The sequence below is a fragment of the Acartia tonsa genome, chromosome 9 (genome assembly GCF_053477335.1).
Source record: "Acartia tonsa isolate MP-2025a chromosome 9, ASM5347733v1, whole genome shotgun sequence".
Classification (NCBI taxonomy): Eukaryota; Metazoa; Arthropoda; class Copepoda; order Calanoida; family Acartiidae; genus Acartia; species Acartia tonsa.
In genome coordinates this window covers 19,516,920-19,541,756 of record NC_137268.1, presented here as the reverse complement: position 1 = coordinate 19,541,756, position 24,837 = coordinate 19,516,920, and the positions used below count along the sequence as shown (strand labels likewise).

General features: G+C 32.7%; 1 protein-coding gene across 1 annotated transcript in view; it reads right to left on the bottom strand.

Annotated features, from left to right (window-relative positions):
• Window positions 1-8,442: 8,442 nt before the first annotated feature.
• LOC145328420 (uncharacterized) overlaps window positions 8,443-24,837 on the bottom strand; it is a 383,707-nt gene continuing 367,312 nt past the window's right edge. The window contains exons 2-8 of the mRNA XM_080172061.1: window positions 15,694-15,836; window positions 14,992-15,066; window positions 11,992-12,077; window positions 11,362-11,457; window positions 10,521-10,683; window positions 9,866-9,956; window positions 8,443-9,546 (exon numbers count right to left, since the gene is read on the bottom strand). Coding sequence (XP_080028187.1) covers window positions 9,275-9,546; window positions 9,866-9,956; window positions 10,521-10,683; window positions 11,362-11,457; window positions 11,992-12,077; window positions 14,992-15,066; window positions 15,694-15,813 — 903 coding nt within the window. The 5' untranslated portion in view covers window positions 15,814-15,836 and the 3' untranslated portion in view covers window positions 8,443-9,274. The remainder of the gene's footprint in view (window positions 9,547-9,865; window positions 9,957-10,520; window positions 10,684-11,361; window positions 11,458-11,991; window positions 12,078-14,991; window positions 15,067-15,693; window positions 15,837-24,837) is intronic.

Genomic DNA, 24,837 nt, shown 5'->3' with positions numbered 1-24,837 from the left:
GTACAGACACACAGTCACATAGACAAACAAACATCCTGTTACTTTAGTATAAAGATTATGGGGAAGAAAAGGCTGTAGATTAAATGTTCCCTCCCTACCAGGCATTGAGTTACACATTTTAATTTCAATTGATGAGGGGGCAGATGAAAAAATTAAAATAAGCAGCTCACGGTTGATTTTTTATTAAATGAATAAGTTAGGGTACAATGTTTGGCACTTTCGATATAAGTAAATGATAATGAAAAACCCATAGAATACGATAATATCTTCAGAAAAATTGATGAAAATAGTTTTCATACTAAATTTTGATTTTTAAATTTTTTTTCTTAAATGTCATAGCAGAAGATGCAAAATGTCGTCTTAGTTTTTGAGGGTTTTCATATTCTCTGAAATCTAAATTATTAAAATATTTTTTTTGGTAAATGATTATATGATATATGTCAAACATTTTATCAGAAAAAAAATATTTAAAATTATAAAGTAGAAACCTGAATAATTTTTCTTGTGGAAATACTTTTCTTTAATTTTGATAAACATATGTCTGCTAGCATGAAGATGTTTGTACTGCCAATACACGTTGGGTTTTATTTAAAGAATTTCTTTAAAATGTTGTTTTTTTTACCTTGTATACCAATAACGCTAATTGCTATCAGAAAACCCCCGTACCCCCCAATCGACTAAGACTTGCCTACGGCCCGATCTTTTAGGATTGCTTTGTAATTCACATTTTGAAAGTCTTTCAACAGTATACACAGCAAATTCTCTCTTTTTTAAATAACTTTCCGAATAATATACCTAAAGCATTTGAATTAACAAAGGATATGCTAATATTTTTACCATTCAAGTTTATTTAATATTCTAATAAATAGTGCAACCCTCCAAGTTATGGCTACTTTTCATGAACATATGATCTAAAGAATAAGCTCTGACGCAATGTCATATAAGGATATTATAATATTCATTAAAAAAATTGTTATTTTTGCATATATGTTACATTTTACAGTGTTTTGTGGCTCAAAAGAAAGACAATTAAAATTTATTTCATATTATATAGTTTAAATTGCATAAGATAACCTAGAAATAGTAAAAAAGTCCCTTTCTTTTTTTGTCATAAAACAGAAATTAACAAAAATTTTTATTTAAAAACACCTTAGTGTAAAAATTAAAAATTTTAAATATGGTCACAAAAAGATTCAATTAGTTTATTAAATGTTTAATTTTCAGCAAATGACGATTAATCTCTATTACAAAGAATAAAGTGTAAAAAGATATTCTCGTTTTAATTTTAAGCAACTTAAAATGCATTTTAATACCTTTTAATGATTTATTTTTTAAAACATCATTTTATAAAATGTTATTGATTTTTAAAGTTATATATTAGAATGTTTTTAAATTTTGTTAACATTTTGTTTTAAATGTAGAAAATTGGTAATTCTAAACATTCAAAAAATGATTTTATTAAATTTTCATCACTTAAATTGCATGTTTGATGAAATTTTCAACTGATAATTCAAGAAAAATCGTTTAAGTTTTATTATATTTTACTTTGAAATGTTAAAAAATATAATTATTGTCAAAAATGTGGAAGTTATACTTTCCTCAAAAAAAGACCTAAAACATGCAAATTAACACGTGTAATGAGATTTTTTTTCTTTCAGGTTTAATTTTAAGTAATTATTGATATTTTTTATAAAAAGGATTTTATATAAAAAGTTTTAAAACTCGAGTTATGTAGTGGTTCTAAAAAAGGTTGCGAATTTATGCAATTTTCTTGCAAAAAAAATTTTCTAGGATTTTAAAAATAGCAAAGGGTGTTATTAGACGTACTTACAGATACAATTGCTAAGTCATTTTGGCCAAACACTAAAATAAAGTTTTGACATCTGAGGGTCCAACCGTGAGCTGTTTACTAAAAAAAATACGTTGGTTATTTAAATGGTAAAAAGCTAGGTAAGGAATTTGTAATTGACGGAATTTAAAAATTTAAAAGTCGACCCTCAACTTTCAATTTTTGTAATGGAAATGGTAAATTTTTTTTCCTACCAATGATTTCTCTTGTATGGGTTGAGATACTAAACCCCAAGGTAGTTAATATTAGCTATAAACCATCTCTTGAACTATGATGAGCTTCACCTTAAAGGAGAACAATATCGGTTTAGCGACTACCTACAGACAGATATTCATCCTGTTACTTTTATTTAGGGATAGTATTTTATTGCAGGTTTGCTTCAACGGAAATGATTGTCCTTGTTCTTCTGTTTAATGACATTTTAATTCAAGATTTTCAGAGGAAATCTAATAGAGAGAGAGAAAGAAAGAGAGAGAGAGGGGGGGGGGGGCAGGGAGATATGGGGAAAAGGAAGAAAGATTAAATAAAGAAAGAAGTAAGATAAAAATCAGGGAGGATGGGGACTTTGGGCTGTTAATTACACTAGTCCCAAAAGTTTTATATTAACGTTTCTTATTCGTTGGCTTAACATTTTTGGGGCACTTTTATCAAATTTTGATTGGTTGGTTTATTAAGTGGAGTGTCGAAACGTTTTAGTCTCTAATTGTAATATACAAAAGGGGTAATTTTGTATCATCATTGGGTAGGTACAATGTACGTCAATTTATGGGCCATTGTGTAATCCCTTTAGATCCCTGGAGAAAAATGAAGGACCTTAAATTCAAGGATGACGCAACAAAAATGAAACCCATAAACTTTTCAAAGTCATAAAAATAACCAATAAAAATAGGCAGGATGTCTGTCTGTTTGTCTACTTTTCAGTACTGAAAGATAAAGCTAACCACTGGACCGATATTGCAATCCTTTAAAGTAAAACTGTAATGGATCCCTAGAAGGTTTTTAGTGGAGATTTTCAGAAAAATGGTAGCTAAACATGTTGATGTTCATCTTTTAAGTAAGCTTTATCTAATATATGATACTAGCGGTAACGCAACCTACAGGCCTCTAGGGGCACCTGAGATGGGGGAGGCATTAAGTCGACCCCGCATAAACTTTTTTTTTTTGGGGGGGGGGGGAGAATAATTTTTCTAGTGGCTATTTCCATTTGGAGGGTACGAAACATCATCCCCAAAAATAGTCAAAATTTACCATTGAACTTTAATCAGCTTCACTATAAAGGAGACCTATATCTTTTAAGCGGTTATCGAGAACCTTTCTTACAGACAAAAAAATCTTACTAATAGGATACCTATAAATTCGATTTATATAACAGTAACCAAATATTAATTACACCTAAAATTAATACACATTTATACATATATATATATATAAAAAAAACTATAATACATCTAATATTTGCTGAACTACTTACTTATACACATTGTCCAATGGTTAAAATCCAATACATTTATATTTTAATAGTACAAACTTTATCAAAATATCATTAATGCAAATCTAACAAAATATTATCGTAATTTTGATTTTATTTTTGTTTTTATTGGTTAATTTGTAATCTATGCATCTATCATCGTATACGTTCTTGTAAAAATTCATTAAAATTGAACTTTAAAAGTACAATATCCTGAATAATAAAGAGTATAAGAACAAAGACATTACTAATAAAATAAGTCACTCTACTTTTCTAACTTTACTATCAATTTAACTATTTTTCACATTTTGTTTGCTAAATTTAAACAATTAAAACTTTTAATAACTTGAATAAAACAAATCACAATAAAATTAGAAAATTATGATAACTTTTTTATGGACTTGCGTCAGATGTTTACGTATATGAACCAGACATAACTGACAGCTTCGCGCATGCGCACTAGCTGAATATTGTTCCCCTTATGTGTTCCGTCCGTGCGGACGTTTTTACGTTGGCACAATAAATGAGATTTTTAAAAAAGAGCTCAATATATTTATTACCCACAATCAAATCTCACAAATCTATCCAAATTAAAAAGTTTGCTATAGGAGACAAAGATTTAAGTTACATTTTATTCAATCCCATAATATAAGCAACGATTATTCAGGCAGTATAATTTTCCTAAAGCAGTGCTTTAAGTTCTAATTCATATTCATAATACAACTTATTATCAACAACAGTTCTGCAATGAAATGATTTATTGTCTGCAATGCTATTTTAATGCGTAACAGGACAAAAGATTGCATGAATTTATATTAGCCTAAAAGTAATTCATATTTTTCAGCCAAACTACTCTACAACTTCCTATATTTCTCTGTCTGTAATAATAAAGTTGTCCGATTCTTATTACTAACCGTTTTAAAGTAGCATGGAAAAAGCCATACTGACAAAATTACTACCAGCTTGCTGAATGTGTATTAAACTGGAATTGACGAGCTAGATACTGTTAATGAACAGACTTGCATAAATTTCTCATGTTTCTTGATATATATGATATGCCACATTGGTTCAGCGAATAGCGAGATCCTTCGGTACACACAGGCAGAAAGACAAACAAACATTCGTTTACTTTATTAAAAAGATTTTTCTCTTATCTTACCTTTATTATGTATTCTTTTTAACTTTATTTTTTTTCTTTCTTTTTCCCCGTAATACTATTAATTGTTGGCTGTATATTTTGCTTATAATTTCGAACAGCTTTGGTACTATTAGACATATAATCATCCTATTAACAAAAAACTTTCGCAAATGCTTTTCTTGTACTAACTAAATTAATAGCTACATTGTAAGTTAACCCGCACCGTGCGCAGTAAAGCGTATACGTAACATTCACTCTCTCTTTCTCATTCGCTCTTCTCTCTCTCTCTCTCTCTCTCTCTCTCTCTCTCTCTCTCTCTCTCTCTCTCTCTCTCTCTCTCTAGCCAACTCTCTTCATACACAGATCCTTTTTCAAAAGCAAGGATGTTCTAAACTTAGAGTATTTATATTCGTTCATCCTTCTGTGATATATATCTCTGATGTTTAATATAGGCATGTTTAAATCGTCTGATCCATTTCAAACTTTGCTTGATGATTCCTATATGAATAAAGTGCTATTTTTAAAGGATCACAATCAACAAAATAGGATCTTGTCCAGGGGCGTCCAAACTTTTTATTTTGGGGGGGGAAAAACTTTTTTAGGGGGGGGGTAATTCGTGTTTGAGGGGGGGGGGGTAAAATGGCGCGCGAAGCGCGCCGCAAATTTTTTTTTACCCCCCCCCCCAAAGTTTTTACCCCGGGGGTAAAATTTGCTTGGGGGGGGGGGGGGGGTAATTACCCCCCCTGAAATCTGTTGGCAGGGGTAAATATAGTTTACCCCCCCCCAAAATTTACCCCCTGGGTAAAATTTTTTGGGAGGGTAATTTAAATTTTATTAAATATATAGTATTAAAAATGCGCGCGAAGCGCGCAAAAATTTCTTTTATTAGAGATTTTTTATTTTGGGGGGGGTATTTACTATTTACCCCCCTAAAATTGTTTGAGGGGGGTAAATACCCCCTCCTAAATGGTTGGGGGTGCCTACGGCACCCCCAGGGTAGGGGTAAATTTTGAATGGGGGGGGGGGGGTAATCGCCCCATTACCCCCCCCCCCCTTGGACGCCTATGGTCTTGTCCATATTATTATCCTTTGTTAGGACATATTATTGCATTTGTGTTTTATGTTAGACTTTCTCTAAATATACACTCCCCCTTTATTCTTCTGTCGAAATTTCTGAATTCTTAAAATTTTGAGTTTGCGCTGCAGTTATGGATGTTTTCATAATTGTTTTTGTAGTAAGCGCTCTATATTATGTTATCATCTTTCAATGGATTTATTACTACATGGATCTTACACCAGATTATCATGTACTCTTATATAGTAAGACTTGTAGCTGACTAAATTAACGATCACCCCCTTTACACCATCCCGCCCACTACTACTGGATGAACGAACTGACCAATAAATTATTTCCATGTTAGCAACCTAAATTTTCGTCAATTTTTACCTCTGTCATAATATCCACGTATATTCTATTATTAAAAGCGAAGCTTTTCTATAATTAGGGTCGGTCCGTCCGTACGTCCAAACGTCCGTAACGGATAGCTTTTTTCGTAAATTTAGGCATGTTAGAATTGTCCTATCGATTTCAAATTTTGCATGGTAGCAACTCTATAATCATCACCAAAAAATGTCAGTACGTCCATTTTAAACATGTTGATTTTTTTTACTTTTTTAACAACAAATTTTTATGTGATCTAATCATCCGATTGATCTGATTTTTGGTATATTGATTCCTGGGACAACAAAGTATAATGTAATAAGCGAAGCAACTCTATAATCAAGTCCTAAAATGTAAGTATGTCCATTGTCCATAAACATTATTCTGAATCAAGCTGTTTTTCAACAAATTTACTTACAATTTTGCTTTGACTCTTATACATTTATATTCTGATTATTCAGTTCTGACACTATACAAGTATTAATGTCCGTTTGTCCTACCGTTTCTGTGCTTCGCTTTTATGGATGTTGTCATCCTTGTATGTATAAATACATTCATCTTTCTCTATTCCTTTCTGAATCTGTTTCCCTATCTTTTTTTCCGACTCTCTCTCTCTCCTCTCTCTCTCTCTCTCTCTCTCTCTCTCTCTCTCTCTCTCTCTCCTCTCTCTCTCTCTCTCTCTCTCTCTCTCTCTCTCTGCACTCTCCTTATCTTTTTCTGACTCATTCAGCATGTTATTTAATTTATTTCTCTCTCTCTCTTGCTTTAGGTTCTGTCTTTAATTTATGTTCTCTCTCTCTCTTTTTAGAAATTAAGATATCTAATAAATCTTTATCTGGCCGTCCATCCGAAAGGGTAAATTTGATTTTCTCGGCATCTATTACATGTAGACGGCAGTTTTTTTGTCAATAATCCAAAAATTGTGATTTATCTTACAAATCAATTGCGGCCAGACTGCTTCTATTTTTCTTTTTATCAGTGGTAGGGTGAATCAAGAATGAATTTGAATTATCTTTTGGGGTGTGAGTGAGCTACAGTGTGTAATAGACAAGAGTGGGGGGAGTTATTAAAAATACAAGCGTTCTGTCACATTAGATTACCTTTTAGCTAAAGAATTTATTCAGGTTGGAACTCAGGAATGAGTTGGCCAACAAGCGAAATAAATCTAAAATAATATTTAGGGGACAGATAATAAGGTCGTTATTATAACTAGCCTCTGAATTTTGAAAAAAATTACAGAGGTTTCGTGATTATTTTTCGAAATAATTATACCTTCTCCTAGTTTTTCTAAACAAGAATGACAACGTCCATAAACGCGAAACTCAATAAATCTGACAGACAAACAATGTTTAACAGAGTTTTAGCGCCTAAAAATTAATTAGACAATTTAATAAATTTTGTATAAAAAAACTTCTCTAATACAGGATGGACAATGGACATACTTACATTTTTGCTAGGGTACAATTTTCTTATGCTTCTTATGAAATCCTTATACTGAAGTAACAGGATGTTTGCGTGTTTGTACCGAAGGATCTCGCTAACCGCTGAACCCATCGGGTTCTCCTTGACAGGGTAGCTTCTCATAGGTCCCGGGAAGGTTTATAACTATTTTGAGGGAGGGTACCACTTCCCTCCCAAGAGAAATAAAAAAGTAAAAAAAAATTAAATATTTGAGAGACTTGATCGAAACATAAAGAGGTATCGTACAATTTGAAAGCAATAAAGAGGTATCGTATATACATGAACAAAAAAAAAACATTTAAAGTGCCACTAGAGGCCTCTAGGGGCGTAGCCGCTAGTCATGGATAAACTACTTAATCCTTGTTTAAATTTTTTTTATAATTCTCAGGGAAGGAGGGGACATTGGACTGTAAAAGTTACCACCCAAAGAATTAAAACCACGTTAATTTTTCGTTGGCACTGGAAATGAATTTTGATTTATCAGTTTCGATCTTTCAACAAATAATCTTAATCTACAGAAGTGGTATTTTTGTTTATCATCAATAGATATATATTTAATTTGTCGTCTTTTGTCTTATCCCTTAGGATCCCTGATAACTCTTATAGCTTGCTTTTGGTTTTTCCGCAGATATTAAAATAAAAAATTAAAACCAGTTGTTAGCCCAGAGTGACCGAAGAGCCTGGCTTTTAGGAATTATATTTTAGTATTGGTGGATAATTGTCTGTAATACGATGGTATACAAGATTTTTCAGTATGGATGAGTCCTACTATTTCTAATCTTGTAGATATAAATTGATTTTAAAGCTATACTGGAATAGTTATTTCTCGTAACGTATTATAAACGGCTTTCCGCGGATATAGAATGTACAATTATAAGATTAAAACTAGTTTTTTTAGCCCCGTGGTGCCGAAGGCACCGGCTAAAAAAACTAGTTTTAATCTTATGATTGTACATTTCTATATTCGTAGAAAACTGGATATAATACGATGCTAGACGTAGTTTTTTCGTATGGATAAGAACCGGTTCCTATCCACCGGATTCGAATGAATACGAGAAAAAAAATTATATCAATTAAAATTTGTCGAAAATATTTTATTTCCATAAAATACATTATTAACAAAGTATAGTTTTACAATATTAAAAGCGTAGTAAATTGTCATAGGTTTTTTTTTTAGGAATTTCCTTCCTTATAACATTTAATGTTTAATATGCATCGATTTTTGTTTTAGGAATTTCCGGTTTAGAAAACTAAATTGGAAGCAAAAAGCAAAATTAAGGAGATTTTATATAGACTTTTCTATTATGTAAATCAAGTAATAGTTTTTTTTATACTTTTAATAATTTAATACATTACAATAAGGTACAATAATAATTTTCTTTTATTTTGAAAACACCGAAAATTTACAGCAAAAAATTAGATGAAATATTTAAGCTCAAATTTAATTGTTTTTGAGATCATTAATTAGAATGAGGATTAAATAACTTTTCAAAACTTATTATGCTAGAGGTTGATTATTCTATTAAAAGAATCTTTGGTGATGTTTAAAATTATGAACTATAACAAAATATAGCAAAAAATAAACTACAATATATTTATAATGATATGAAAACTCTTTTTACAATTATTTTTCACCAGGAAGCAATTGTTACTTTAATCACAAAAGGAATGATTTAATTTTATTAAAAAATTTTTTAGGTAAAATATTTTACAATAGTTATAACAGAATCATGTAAAATTTACAAAAAAACTTTTTAAGGCAAGATTTAAAGGCACTAAAAGTAACTTAAACTATGTTAAATGCGTATTACAAATAAATACATCATTTATACTCTATATATGTATATTAAGACTAGAAAAAAATATATCAAATATATAACAAATGTTTTTCAAAAACGTGATTTAAAAAAATACATATCAAACAGTGGTGGCTGCGCTAATATAAGGGTCATTGTTGATGGGGCAAAACCCCTCTCCCTTTCTAAACTCACACCAAACTCTGTCATCATAAATCTCATTTGAAAATGTGCCAACTGACAGTTGTTGTTGGCTTTGGAAGCTGCAATCAGCTAATCTGGACGGGAAAACAGCTGAGTCATAGGAAAATGGAGTACAAATTGAGGGTGGAAAGTCAGCTGATGCGTCGATTGAAAAAGTTGCCCGTTCTTGCTCGCCTTGGCTAAAATGTCCTAAAATAACATAATTTGTATTTGTACCATATATTTTTTTCCCTCTGCCTATCATTAGATTAAAACACTAGGGGGGGGGGGGGGGAAGGAAAGGTTAAATAACTCTATTTCCCTATTCCAATGACCTTGTGCCGACTCTCAATTTGGGTCTTTGAAAATCATCAAATGGTGTCGGGAATATTAACACAGCAAAGTAATAAAAAATAATTTGCCAGCAGACGAAAACGGTCATTGGAAAAGCGGGTGGGTAGTTATCTGTATACATATCTATACTATAGATCTGTTTGTCTATAAAATCTATCCATTTATTTATTTGTACCTGAATCAATCGAGTTCCTTGGACTTTTAACCCTTCCATCCCCTTCGTGTCCATCCACTTGCACCTCAGCAAACTCAATAGGCCCATCAACCTTAACAATTATACTTATTTTATAAACGTCATTTGAACAAGCTTCTAAATCTATTGTCCATTTTGTAACATATATATCACATTTGAATTTTTGTTCTGTTATATTTCCAATGACATTGGAGATATTTTTGGTTCCTTCAAAAGTCTAGAGGTTAACAAAAAATTATTACAGAAGTCTCAACTGTGCATGAAAACGAATTAAGCCGTTTTGGGTCAGGGCATTCCCTCATCCTGCAACGGCTGATGTCTGGCATATGACTAGCAGAAGTATGTACTTCGTTTAACATCTTTAGTCATGACACAATTAGATTCGAACCCTGGTATGTGTTACGCCATAGTGGTGTCTTTTTTTCTTAGTTGAGGTCACTTTTTATTTACTGACATTTGTAAATCAGGATAGAAAGACATTCTAGAGTAGCAGCGCTATTTTAAAGTAAAACAAAAAAGAGAAGGGATTATTTCCCCACCCCGTGAACTCTGTACCGACTTTCAATTGGGTCTTTGAATAATAGCAAATAGCGTCGGAAATATTAACACAGACAATTCACTACAATGTTGTTCTCACCTGCAAGGACAACTCAGTCATATTGATGGTGGAGGAGGTCTCCCGTAACCGCGCGGGGGCACTGGAAGTCCTCACGGGGACCGGGGGCGCCCTAAGCTCGAAGGACTCTATATTGTTGTTTTCAATGTCGCCAATATTTTGTCTGCTTTTTTTCTTCTTGTTTCTAGAATAATTTTATTTAATTAAAGGACATATACCTAATAACATCTAGGGATGGTTGATAACAACTTTTTCCAGACCTTTACAGTAGGTTTTAAGGCAATAAAGTCCAAACTATTGCATAAAACCAAACCCCTTTAATCGCATGACCGTTGTCTTGAAATTTTAAATGTGCATTTATTTTTCGCTTTTGCCAGATTAGATTAATTGTTTTAACAAAAATTCGTGCATTAGTTTTAAAATAACTTCGAAAATAAATCTGGATTTAAATGGCTCACGTGGCCACCATGGTGGATGGATAAAAAATATACGAAAAATTGCTTATATAGCCCCCTAACCCTCCCTTTAGTATAACCTATAAAAAACATATTGATTATTAATAAATATGTTATAATTGTACATATGTCAGAACAATACACCCAGGTTCAACTGGATAATCCTAAAAGTTAACTTATCCAAGGATCTAAGGTATAAGACAATGGACGATAAATTAAAAAAAAATTACTACTTATGTTCTAATGTAGATTAAAATTAGTGGTTGAAACGTTCAAACACTTAGCTTAATGAATCAACCAATCAAAATTCAATAAAAGTCTCAAAGTTGTTGAGCCAACGAATAAGAAAACATTATTATAAACTTTGGGGACTAGTGTAATAAACAGCCTCTCTCTGTATGACATACCTGTATTTAACAGTCAGACAACTAGCAACACATAAGCAAGAAATAACAGCTAGAACCATGACAAGTAGTAGGATAAAATGCCATACTGTTCCTTCTAAAAGATTTATTCATAATTTTTACATGTTTGTTTGTCTGTCTGTCAAAGTGTTTGTGTCTAATGAAATATATCAGTAACTGCTGGACCTATAGAGCTCTCCATTATCTATGTGAAAAGGTCCTCCACCTTACCAAGAGACATCCCTTGAAAAAAATTACTCGCCTGCAAAATCTTTTTTTTCTTCACTTTGACTAATTTTTTTTGTTACACTACATATGTATTTTGTTAGTTTTGTATGTAATGTTTCGAAAACGATAAAAATCCGCTAGATTAAAACCGGTTCTATGCCATACTGAAAAATCATGTACTGTATTGTATCATATCCAGTTTTCTACCAATATAAAAATGTACAAGCATAATAAAAACCAGTTTTATCATTCCCTGACTTACTCATCTCGGGGCTGACAACACTGGTTTTAATCTTCTATTTGTACATTTTTATATCCACGGAAAGCTGTTTATGATACAATGCGATATATAACTGTTTTTTTGCAAATAGACTTTGATATACGATTATGAATTAATCCTTTCCTGGGGAGCTTGTCTTTGGTTCTGGAAAATAACTGTTACATAGAGTAGCTGTGCATATATGGGTGGTTTGGCCTGGGTCTTGGAGTATCTAAAAGATAGACAGTATGATAGGTAGATACATAGATGGATAATTGTTACATAGAGTAGCTGTGCATATATGGGTGGTTTGGCCAGGATCTTGGAGTATCTAGATAGATAGATAGTTAGATACATAGATGGATAATTGTTACATAGAGTAGCTGTGCATATATGGGTGGTTTGGCCAGGATCTTGGAGTATCTAGATAGATAGATAGTTAGATACATAGATGGATAATTGTTACATAGAGTAGCTGTGCATATATGGGTGGTTTGGCCTGGGTCTTAGAGTATATTGATAGATAGATAGTATGATAGGTATATACATAGATGGATAATTGTTATATAGAGTAGCTGTGCATATATATGGATGGTTTGGCCGGGGTCTTGGAGTATCTAGATAAATAGATAGTTAGTATGATAGGTAGATACATAAATGGTTAATTGTTACATAGAGTAGCTGTGCATATATGGGTGGTTTGGCCTGGGTCTTGGAGTATCTAGATAGATAGATAGTTAGTATGATAGGTAGATACATAGATAGATAACTGTTACATAGAGTAGCTGTGCATATATGGGTGGTTTGGCCTGGGTCTTGGAGTATCTAGATAAATAGATAGTTAGTATGATAGTATGATAGGTAGATACATAAATGGATAATTGTTACATAGAGTAGCTGTGCATATATGGGTGGTTTGGCCTGGGTCTTGAAGTATCTAGATAGATATATAGTTAAGATGTATGATAGGTAGGTACACAGATGGATAATTGTTACATAGAGTAGCTGTGCATATATGGGTGGTTTGGCCAGGGTCTTGGAGTATCTAGATAAATAGATAGTTAGTATGATAGTATGATACGTTAGATACATAGATGGATAATTGTTACATAGAGTAGCTGTACATATATAGGTGGTTTTGCCAGGATCTTGGAGTATCTAGATAGATAGATAGTTAAGATAGTATGATAGGTAGATACATAAATGGATAATTGTTACATATAGATAGATAGATTGATCAATTTAAATTTTTTTAAAAATGATTTGTAAAAATTATTAAATTGACTTTTTTCAGGCGCCATATAATATGTGTTTCATGTTAAATGAAAAACATTTTAAAATATTTTTTTTTCTTTAAATCTAATTAAGCGCGACTTCTATATAATAAGGTCGTGTGTTCGTTCGTTTGTCTATCTAAGTTGCTAAAACCATTGTTTTAAACATTACATTTACAAAATATACCTTAAAAATTCTATATTTAGAGTCGGTTCGTTCGTTACAAATAGCTCTTAGTGGTAATTTCAGCAAGTTAAAACCGTCATATTGATTTCAAATTTTGCACTCTGATTTTTTTGGAGACATTTTTGCGGTATTTCTAGAAAGCGCAGCAACTCTATAATCATTAACAGAGTGTCTGTAGGTTCCTTTTAGTTATGATTCCTTGGATGATAAGGAAAAATGTTTTCTGTAAAATATCAATTGCTTTATGTGTAACTTATGAGTAAATTTTAACATGTGTTCTTTTTGAAAAATATAAGCAAAGACGTAGGGTAAAGCGGGGCGATCTCGGTTTTGAGGTGAAGTCGGTATTTTTTTGACCACCTTCATTAAATGACATTTTTCTCCATGTTCTAATCGACTGACAGAAAAAAAACATAAAATCAAATTTGTTCCTTATTAAATTGCCTACAAGTATAAAATGAAATTTTTGTGAGATGAATTTTTAGGGTACTTATTGGGTCTTAAAGTCGGACGACAAAAATTTTTTTTTTCGATTTTTTTGCTTCGGTCGGAAAAACGGTAAGTTGGACAAAAACTAGTAAGAGCTAGAGCTTAGACGTCTTCAGGGGACTTATTAAGAATCTAATAGGCTATCCATTTCCGTTTAAAACTTTAAAAAAGCTTGTATAGGTTTTTCTTAAATCGACTAAAAGTGAAGCGGGGCGAATTCGGTTTTTTCACTTTTTATACTAACTTTTTCAATTTTATATAAAAAAGTGAAATTTTCGAGAAAAAAAGTCAAATTTCTCGTACTTAGAAAATTTTTTTTTTTTTGTAGAAAAAATTGTCCGATCTTCATAATTTTTTTTGTGTATGCTCTTTATTACATTTAACAACTTTAACCTTTAGGGCATGCTGTAATTAAATCACTATGTCATAGGTTTTTTGAAGCTGGAAAATCGACCACAGATTTTGCCAAACTTTTCTCTTTTTTTCAACTTGATTTTTTTAGGAAATAGAACTAATTTTTTTTTGGCCAAATCTATTCAAAATTGCCTGAATTTTAAGGATAAGGCCTTTAGAGTCATAAAAAGTTATTTTTTCTAGTAGTATTTTTATATTTTTTATCAAAAAAATTTTCGAAAAAAAGTCAAATTTCGCGTACTTCGGAAAAATTATTTTTTTTGGTAGAAAAAATTGACCTATCTTAATAAAATTTTTTGTGCATACTCTTTATTACATTTAGCAACTTTTATTTTTTGGGCATGCTGTAATAAAATCAATACGTCATCGATTTTTTGAAGCTTGAAAATGCCCTACCGACTTCGCCTCAAGGCGGGGCGAAGTCGGTGCCGTTTTAGAGATCAATTTTGACAAACTTCCCAATGTCCTAGGTTTACGTCCCTTTAGGACCTGATCGACTTTTCCGAGATCTTTCTACTGGTCTTGGTCCCATTTAAAAAAAATAATTTTTACAATTTGCAGGTTCAAAAAACCGAAAAAAGACCGAGTTCGCCCTGCTTTACCCTAAAGCTGCTGATTATTTGTTGGCTTAAAAACTTTGGGTACTTTTTTTATTGGATGGCATAAAACAATCAGTAGTTTTATATTCCATCGTTGGGGATGTTTATCGACCATTGTCTTATCTCTTAAGATTCATACTGACAAGAACAAATGATAGAGTAGTTGTGCAACTTTAAACTTACATTATCACCAAAGTATTTGATAGAATAATCTGACTGTGCCTCGTCAAAACATCCAAATTGATACAGCTCTGGCTCCTATAATAGATAGACAAGAATAGATTAATGGATAGATAGATATAATTAGATTGGGGGATTCAAACATTTATCATATATTAAAGAAATATTTTAGTATAAATTAATTGACAGACGAATGGATAGAAAGACTGGGTGGATGGATAGATGGATAGAAAAAAAGATTAGGGATAAAAACATTCAAATTGATACAGCTTTGACCCTATAGTAGATTAATATTTGATAGAAATGTTTAAGAATAGATTAATGGATAGATTGATTGATAGATAATATTTGATTAAGGGCTAAGAAAAATTCAAACTGATACAGCTCTGGCTCCTATAATAGATAGATAGATAAAAACAGATGGATGGATAGAAAGAATACAATTAGGGGCTTCAACATTTAATTGTCCCTCTCATGCTATAGAATCTCCAAAATTTTATTCTTAAACCACCGATTTTTTTCTCGCTTTGCCCATGGTTCAATACCAGGTATTTTTTTTACATAACACACCCTAAATGTGGGTTTTTACCCCCCCCCCCCCAAAAAAAAAAAAAATAATAGATGGAAGTGATTGGTAATAAATAAGCTAAAAAGATATCTATCTATCAATGAGTTTTAATCTATCCATCCTTTCTATCTAACAACCTTATTATCAGTTGAATGTATATTTGTAGCATAGCAGTGTAGCACACATCTGACTGTCGGTAGGTTTTCTATGGCGTTCTCTACAATTGGGACGTATAGTGTCCCAGAATAACATTCCATTTTTTTTCTCTTTTTTTATTTCTGAAAACAAAAACAAGGATGAATAATAATATATCCATAATTAGAGAAGCACAAAAGTAGCATGGTTGACACAACCCAATCTTTCCCGATTTTGTATAATTTTTGATGGAACACGACTCCAGTGACGTCATATTTTTCTTTCCCGAAGAAGGGAAGGGGGGAAGAAAATCTCTTCAAGAGATGGGGAAAACCCCCTTTTCTCCCATCTCTTTTTTTCTTCCCCATTTCCCTTTTTCGGGAAAGAAAAATATGACGTCACTGGAGTCGTGTTCCATCAAAAATTATACAAAATCGGGAAAGATTGGGTTGTGTCGCATGGTTGAACAAAGTTCAAAGTTTTAAAGCAGATGTTGCATGTTTTGGATGAACCTTTAAATATCAATATCTATAAGTCTCCTGTAGATTAACCGACAGACAAACGGACCAATAAAGTTGTATACTGGATGTTCTTTTTGGTACTTAATATATTCACAAAAAGAAGTCACCTGTCTGTCTTAAATAGCAACCGAGAAAATCACAATTCCCCAGGAGATTTGGGGACTGTTGGACTTAAAAAGTAGATTATAGATTAGCTTCACTACTAAAGAAATTAAAATAATAGCAATTAATTTTCAAATGTAGATTGTTCTAAAAGATTTGTTTTGTTAAAAAAATACTTATGTATAATTTAAATTATTGCATGTATCAAGACACAATGACAATTGTTTTAAAGACATATTTTGTGACATAAACCAATAATTTAACAAAAAGTATTGTTAACATTAATCTACATGTAGGTATTAAATAAAAATAACGTATTGTTTATTTAATTATGTATATCAATTTCAACTATATGATGAAATTTTAAGATAAGAAATATTGGTGCATTTTAGTGTTTTTTCAAAACTTTAAAAACTTATTTTAGCGATTGGTTTAATAATCCTCATAATAAAGTAAAAGGATTTCTGTGTATATGTTTGTAACACACTGCTGAACCGATATGGTTCTCCTTTTTAAGTGTAGCATGCTAGTTAAAGGTCCTGGGATGGTTTATAGCTATTTTGGGGGAAGGTACCACCGCTTTTCCAAGAGAAGTCGTCATAAATTCAAAAATATAACTAGTGCTGACTAACGAATATTTTTTGGTAAACAGCTGATCTTAACAAAGATTGAAAAGAAAACATTTGATGTGCTCCTAGAGGCCTCTAGGGACGTAGGCGATAGTATAAGGCTATAATAATAAATTCAAGATTATAGAATATTCTATTAAAATTTCTTGATCTCAAATTATATTTTTTTAAAGCACTTTTTAACTTGACCAAAATTATCTAAAAGTAATTTTTGGTTGTTTCATAAAAAACCTTTTTGATTTAATATGAGGTAATCATATTTCTTGGTCAAAATGAGTCATCTGTCCTATAATACGGAATTATTAAACAAAGGTATTCATGATTCGTGGGATGGATAAGACAATGAAGGATAAATTAGTCTTACCATAAATGCTACTGCACAAAATTATGTCTTTTGTAGCCTTTATCAGAAATTCAGCGAGGCTTCTATAATTTTCTTGTATTTATTCGAATACGGTGGATAGGAACCGGGTCTCATCCATACGAAAAAACTATGTCTAGCATCGTATTATATCCAGCTTTCTATGAATATAAAAATGTACAATCAAAAGATTAAAACCAGTTTTTTTAGCCGGTGCTTTCGGCACCTCGGGGCTAAAAAACTAGTTTTAATCTTTTAATTGAATAAAAAAGTAATAATATTTTTGTCTAAAGATCTTGTTCTATCATATAAAGTAGTAAGTTTTTTTTATGGTTGAACCGATATGGTTCTCTTTTACAGTGAAGCTTTTTAAAGGTCATGGGATGGTTTTAGGCTATTTCATTGCTATAAATAGGTCTGGGTATTGTTTCAGGCTATTTTTAAGCCCTTACATATCCCATATAGCCCCTAGATGTTAGAGGTGCAGCCACTAGTGTATATATTAGTGATGGCAATCCGTCCAATTTTTGGGCCGGATTCGGATTCCGGATTCTTAAAGAATCCGTCAAAAAAAGTGGCGGATTCCTTGCAGATTCTGGATTCTTATTTTTGGCGGATTCCGGATTCGGATTCTAGCAATATTTTAAAAGGATTTTTAATTTTTTTTTTAAATTAAGTGCTACATATGTCCTAAAAATCAATGTTCTTGGTGTTCTCTATAATGATGAAAATCTTTGCCTTCAAAGTTGAAAGAGTTGAAAGAAAAAACTCAAGACGCTAATTTTAGCCTACCAAATAAGAATCCGGAATCCGCTATTTAAAAACCGATCCGGATCCGGATTCGGATTCCAAAATTGGCCAAAAAATGGGCGGATTCCGGAACCGAATACCGGATCCGGATTGCCAACCCTAGTATATATATTAGGTCAACCATAAAGGGGTATGTCAGAACCAAAAGAAAGTATGAAAAGGAAATAACTCAAAACACAGAACACTTTTTATAATTGGTTTAAAGAATTTCCGGAGAGAGAGAGAGAGAGAGTGTGAGAGAGAGAAAATGAGAGAGAGATAAGGATAGGACTTTTAGCTTTTTATAATAATTAGAGATCAATTCATCGTCTATTGTTCTATGTCTGTATGCTTAAATGCTTTAAATTTTAAAATCAACCAATAAAAATGAAGAAAAGGTCACATCTATCTACTCCATTTCAAATGATTTAACAATATCAACACCATTTTCATTGATTTACTTACAACCCATCTTTTGCAACTACACACATTATTTGAAGACAATTAATAGGGGTGGGGGGAGTATATAATTGACCAATTCCTAAATCCTGCATAAAAGGGAAGTATGACTAATAAATAAAACTATATGTAGAAACACAACTTACTTTTTTCTAATTCTTACAATAAAGTAACTAAATCTCTGCATGTCTCTTGTACCGAAGGATCTCACTGAACCGAAATGGTTCTCCTTTACAGATAAGCTTTTCCTAGGTAATGGGATGATTTAAAGCTATTTTAATATTTATATTTAAGTCATGGGAGGGTTTTATGATATTTTTCTTTTTATCCTTTATTAACCCTATCGAATCAAAAAGCAGCAGCTAGCAGTGGCGTGCGAACCGAAGGGGGCATTTGGGGCAATCGCCCCCCCCTAGCGACCAAAACGCCCCCCCCTGCCCCCCCCCTGGCAACCGCCCCCCCTGCCCCCCCCTAAATGTTAAAAAATGCCCCATTTTGCCCCCCCCTGGTCAACAAAAATGCCCCTTTTTGCCCCCTACCCTTCAAAAAGCAAAACTATCCCAGTTTCCAAAAAAAAAGATCAAGAAATACTCCAAAAAAAAATTTTGGCGCTTCGCGCCAAACAGAGAGTTACTATTCATTTAACCTTACCAAATTTTTTAATTAGTGTAGAAATTAGGTTATAATCTTTTTTCACTGAACATAACAAACCAGGTTATAGGAAGTATTTTATTTTGTATAATATAAACTTTTTATTAAAGAAATTTTGTACATCCCCAATGATGATACACAAAATTACCCCATATATAGATTACAATTAGTGGATGAAATGTATGGAAACTCGACTTAATTAACCAACCAATCAAAATTCCATTAAAGTCCCCAAATGGTTTCTGCTATGAAATATTGGGGACTAGTGTAATAAATAGCCCAAAAACCCCTCCCTCCCTGCATATTTGAAGAAAAAAATTTGTGCTTCACGCCCTTCCAAATGGTTTCTGCTATGAAATATTGGGGACTAGTGTAATAAATAGCCCAAAAACCCCTCCCTCCCTGCATATTTGAAGAAAAAAATTTGCGCTTAGCGCCCTTCCAAATGGTTTCTGCTATGAAATATTGGGAACTAGTGTAATAAATAGCCCAAAAACCCCTCCCTCCCTGCATATTTGAAGAAAAAAATTTGCGCTTCGCGCCCTTCCAAATGGTTTCTGCTTTTTATCACAATGAAAGGACAAGTAATTTTTTTTTATTTTTTACACAGTTCATTATATCTTTGGTTTTTATGGTACGATAAATTTTTTTGTGTTTCGAGCATCCAGTATGTAATTTACTTTGACTGTCATCACACAACATACAGGAAAAAGGATTTGTGACTTTTTCTACCTAAAATATATATTTATTTCAACAGATGCTCTTTAAATCTACTTGTCTGTATTCTTATTAATGATTTTTTGTGCTTTGCTACTTAAAGATGTTGTCATCCTTGTTGTCAAACAATAAAGAAATATTTAATATAATTTTTTCATATTAGGTTAATTTTTGGTAAATTATTTCCAAAATGAGTGTTTTTATCTCCCCCCCCCCCAATTTTTTTTAATGGGGTTATTCATCCTTCCTGCTGAGATTTTATAACATCCCCTTCACCCATTAAAAATGTTTTGTGGTGGGGGGGGGGGGGGGAAAGGTTAATTTATCTTCTGTACTATTTTTTCGAAGATGCTTTCTAGCTCCCTTCCCTTCGGTCATTGCAGGGTGGGGAGAAGGGATGGGGGAGAAGAGATGGGGGGGGGGAAGAGGTGGGGGATATAAATGAGAAATAGGGATGGGGAAGAAGGGATAAGGACTAGGAGGCCCATAATCAAATAATCCCACCCCTTAAAACGCCCTTATTTAAAATTAGTATATATAATCAAAATGCCCCCCCCTAAAGGAAAGTGCCCCCCCGGGGCACTTTGATTTAGGGGGGGGGGCAAAATTTTACAAAATCTTCAAAATGCCCCCCCCTAGACAAAGTGCTTCGCACGCCACTGGCAGCTAGTTTTATAATAAAACACGATAATTCACGAAGAGAAAAAAATCAAGCATATTCTAAATTTCGTAAGAAAATTCCTCATTTTTTATTTATTTTCTTGATATTTATATGGTTTGATATCACATAGAGAGAGGGGGCTGTTTAATACACTAGTCCCCAAAGTTTTATAATAATGTTTTCCAGGGGCGTCCAAGCTTTTTTTTTGGGGGGGGGTAAAAAATTTTAGGGGGGGGGGGTAATTCGTGATTGGGGGGGGTAAAATGGCGCGCGAAGCGCGCCGAAATTTTTTTTTACCCCCCCAAAATTTTTACCCCGGGGGTAAAATTTGATTGGGGGGGGTGATTAGTAATTACCCCCCCTAAAGTCTAACTAACAAAATGTAGGTCTAAACCCATAAAGGGACCTTTGTAATGCTTCCTTTAAATTAAGAACTTAATTATTTTAGTATTTTATTAATCTTAAGCTTTATTATTTTCATTCATCACATATTCTCTCTTTTTTATGACCTCTTAAACTCATTCTGTCTGTTTTTCGCTTCGTTACTTATAAATGTTTTCATCCTTGTTTATATGTAGTTTATAATTTATTTTTTATAGATATGTTAATGCTTATATACCATGTTGTTAATTTGTATTTTTGCCAGTAAACTTTTGATTTCTCAGTTTTATTTTAATTAACGATAAGAGCTATCCGAAAAGTACGGACGGACGGACTGACCTTGAATGTAGAAATGCTTAGCTTTCTAAATAAAATACTTTTTTTGTAATTTCTTGGAAATCTATTTATCTATCTATAATTTGTCATAATAGTTACCACACGTCTTAACTGAACGTCTAACAAGGATGATAGCATCCTAAATGGCCTAGGCGCAGCAAGAAATAATAATTTATCAATTAGTGTTTATAAAATACTCAATATGACATACTATTGTCGAATAACCCACTATATATTAAAGCAATTTTTAAATCGTTTATACTAAAAGGCACTACCTTGAACGTCGTTGAAGTGTTTTATTTTTTTGGAGGTAAAAATCTCAATACTTGAGGTGGGAATTGGATTAAATAGCGATATCTTTACATAATTTTTATAAAAAAAAACAAGGATGACAACATCCATAAGTAGCGAAGCACAAAAAATAAAATCATGGATGTTAATACGTACTAGTAGATTTAAAGTGCATTTAATAATTGATTTATTGGAGAAAATGAACATGAAACCCTGTTTTATTTTGTATAATGATGACAATCAAAGTAAATAACATAAAAGATGCTCATAACAATGGCAAAAAAATTATTTTGATACTGATATCCCAAAAAAGTTTTAAAATTGAACCAAAAACACCAAAGATATGAGGAAATATGTAAAACATATAAAAATAGCAAAAACCTGCTAAAAGGCAGTCTGACCGCCATGCTTGTTTTCTTAAAACGACAGGAAATTTAATTTTTAAATCCTTAACTTTAAAAAAATTTTGAAAATTGGACTATATACATCAAAGATATGGAAAAATTTAAAAATAGCCTAAAACCTGCTGAAAGATAGTCTGACCGTCATAGTTGTTTTCTTTAAAGGACAGGAAGTTTAATTTTGATATCTTTAACTAAAAAAAAATTGGAAATCGGACCATAAAAACCAAAGATATGGAGAAAAATGTGAAAAATACAAAAATAGCCCAAAACCTGCTTAAAGGCAATCTGACCGTCATAGTTGGTTTCTTTAAAGGACTGGAAATTTAATTTAGATATCTATAACTGAAAAAATTTTGAAAATCGCACCATAAACACAGAAGATATTGAGAAAAATGTGAAAAATACAAAAATAGCCTAAAACCTGCTAAAAAGCTGTCCTACCGCCATCGTTGTTTTATACTTAATTGTGCTCCTTAATAATGGGAATGTTGTCAAAAAATTTCAGCTTTCTATCTTTTATAGGAGCCGAGTAAATCTCATTTACCCCATAGCGTTACGGACTGACGGACGGACAGACAAATTAAATTATAGATTAGCTTCGCTACTAAAAATAATGGCACCATGTATCACTCTCTTTGTTTAATCCACGTTATATGCACTTTTTTACAATAAAAGAATTGAAAGACGAAGCCCAATCTGTACCACTTTTGCACCACTTTTGATTCCTTTGACGTCATATTCTCCGTCTCTTTTTTAGGGATTTTCTTTCACACTTCTCCTCTCATCTCCCACATTTTATGACGTCACAGGAATTAAAAGTGGTGTAAAAGTGGTACAGATTGGGCTTCGTCGAATTGAAATATAGAGTAGCCTCGCTTCTTCGAGGGAGATATTTTGGTGCATAAATTCCCCTTAAAAAGGGATAAAAGTTGCTTTATTATGTAATCACTGCATCAGTTAGCCATCAATTTCACGTGTTATTTTATATGGCAGATAAATTGATGTACATCCCGATGATTATACACAAAATTACCCCTTCTGTAGATTAGAATTAGTGTTTGAAACGCCCGCACACTCAGCTTAATTAACCAACAAATGGAAATTTACAAAAGTCCCTAAAGTTGTAACATTATAAGAAGAAGAAAACATCATAGGCGTCCAAGGGGGGGGGGGGAGGTAATGGGCCATTTGGCACCCCCAAAATTTTTTGAACAATAACCCCCCCAAAAAAAATTACCCCTACCTTGGGGGTGCCGTAGGCACCCCCAACGATTTTACTAAAAATTTTTTTTTGGGGGGGGAGGGAGTAATCCCCGCCCCCCCCTAAACCATCCCGGGGATCTATGATGTAATTGTAAAGCACTGAAGATTCCATAAAATAGATACCTAACTAAATTAAATATTTCATTAAATAATGAAAAAGAATTTCTATAGGCGATTTCTTTTGGGAGGATGTCAGGGTGTCTCAAAACTAGTTATAAAACTTACCAGGACCTATAAGACGATTCACTTTAAAGTATAATCATATTGGTTCATTGGTTAGTGATTTAATTATTGTATTTTTATGTTCTAAAGAATGAGATACTACTATATATTTGAATAGTAGTGGCGCCCTTAGCATCTAAGAACTCGTGTTTTCTAAAGGGTAAAAAGGGAGGAGAAAAATAGCCTAAAACCACTCAAAGGATTGACCTATAATAGTGTGGAACCATCATGGGATCTATGTGAAGCTTTCCTAAAAAGGAGAACTCAGTATTAAAAGTAATGAAATCTGAAGCTATAGTCAAATAAACCTTACTTACTACTTTATGTTATAGGATAGTACTTATTAACTTAATAGATTAGGTAGGTGCTTTTTTTACATAATTAAATTACCCCCCCCCAAAAATTTTACCCCCGGGGTAATTCGTGTTTGGGGGGGGTAAAATGGCGCGCGAAGCGCGCCGAAATTTTTTTTTACCCCCCCAAAATTTTTACCCCGGGGGTAAAATTTGATTGGGGGGGTTGATTAGTAATTACCCCCCCTAAAGTCTGTTGGGGGGGGGTAAATACTCCCCCCAAATCTGTTGGGGGGGGTAATTACCCCCCCCAAACTAATTTACCCCGGGGGTAAAATTTTTGGGGGGGGTAATTTAATTATGTAAAAAAAGCACCTACCTAATCTATTAAGTTAATAAGTACTATCCTATAACATAAAGTAGTAAGTAAGGTTTATTTGACTATAGCTTCAGATTTCATTACTTTTAATACTGAGTTCTCCTTTTTAGGAAAGCTTCACATAGATCCCATGATGGTTCCACACTATTATAGGTCAATCCTTTGAGTGGTTTTAGGCTATTTTTCTCCTCCCTTTTTACCCTTTAGAAAACACGAGTTCTTAGATGCTAAGGGCGCCACTACTATTCAAATATATAGTAGTATCTCATTCTTTAGAACATAAAAATACAATAATTAAATCACTAACCAATGAACCAATATGATTATACTTTAAAGTGAATCGTCTTATAGGTCCTGGTAAGTTTTATAACTAGTTTTGAGACACCCTGACATCCTCCCAAAAGAAATCGCCTATAGAAATTCTTTTTCATTATTTAATGAAATATTTAATTTAGTTAGGTATCTATTTTATGGAATCTTCAGTGCTTTACAATTACATCATAGATCCCCGGGATGGTTTAGGGGGGGGGGGCGGGGATTACTCCCTCCCCCCCAAAAAAAAAATTTTTAGTAAAATCGTTGGGGGTGCCTACGGCACCCCCAAGGTAGGGGTAATTTTTTTTGGGGGGGGTATTGTTCAAAAAATTTTGGGGGTGCCAAATGGCCCATTACCTCCCCCCCCCCCTT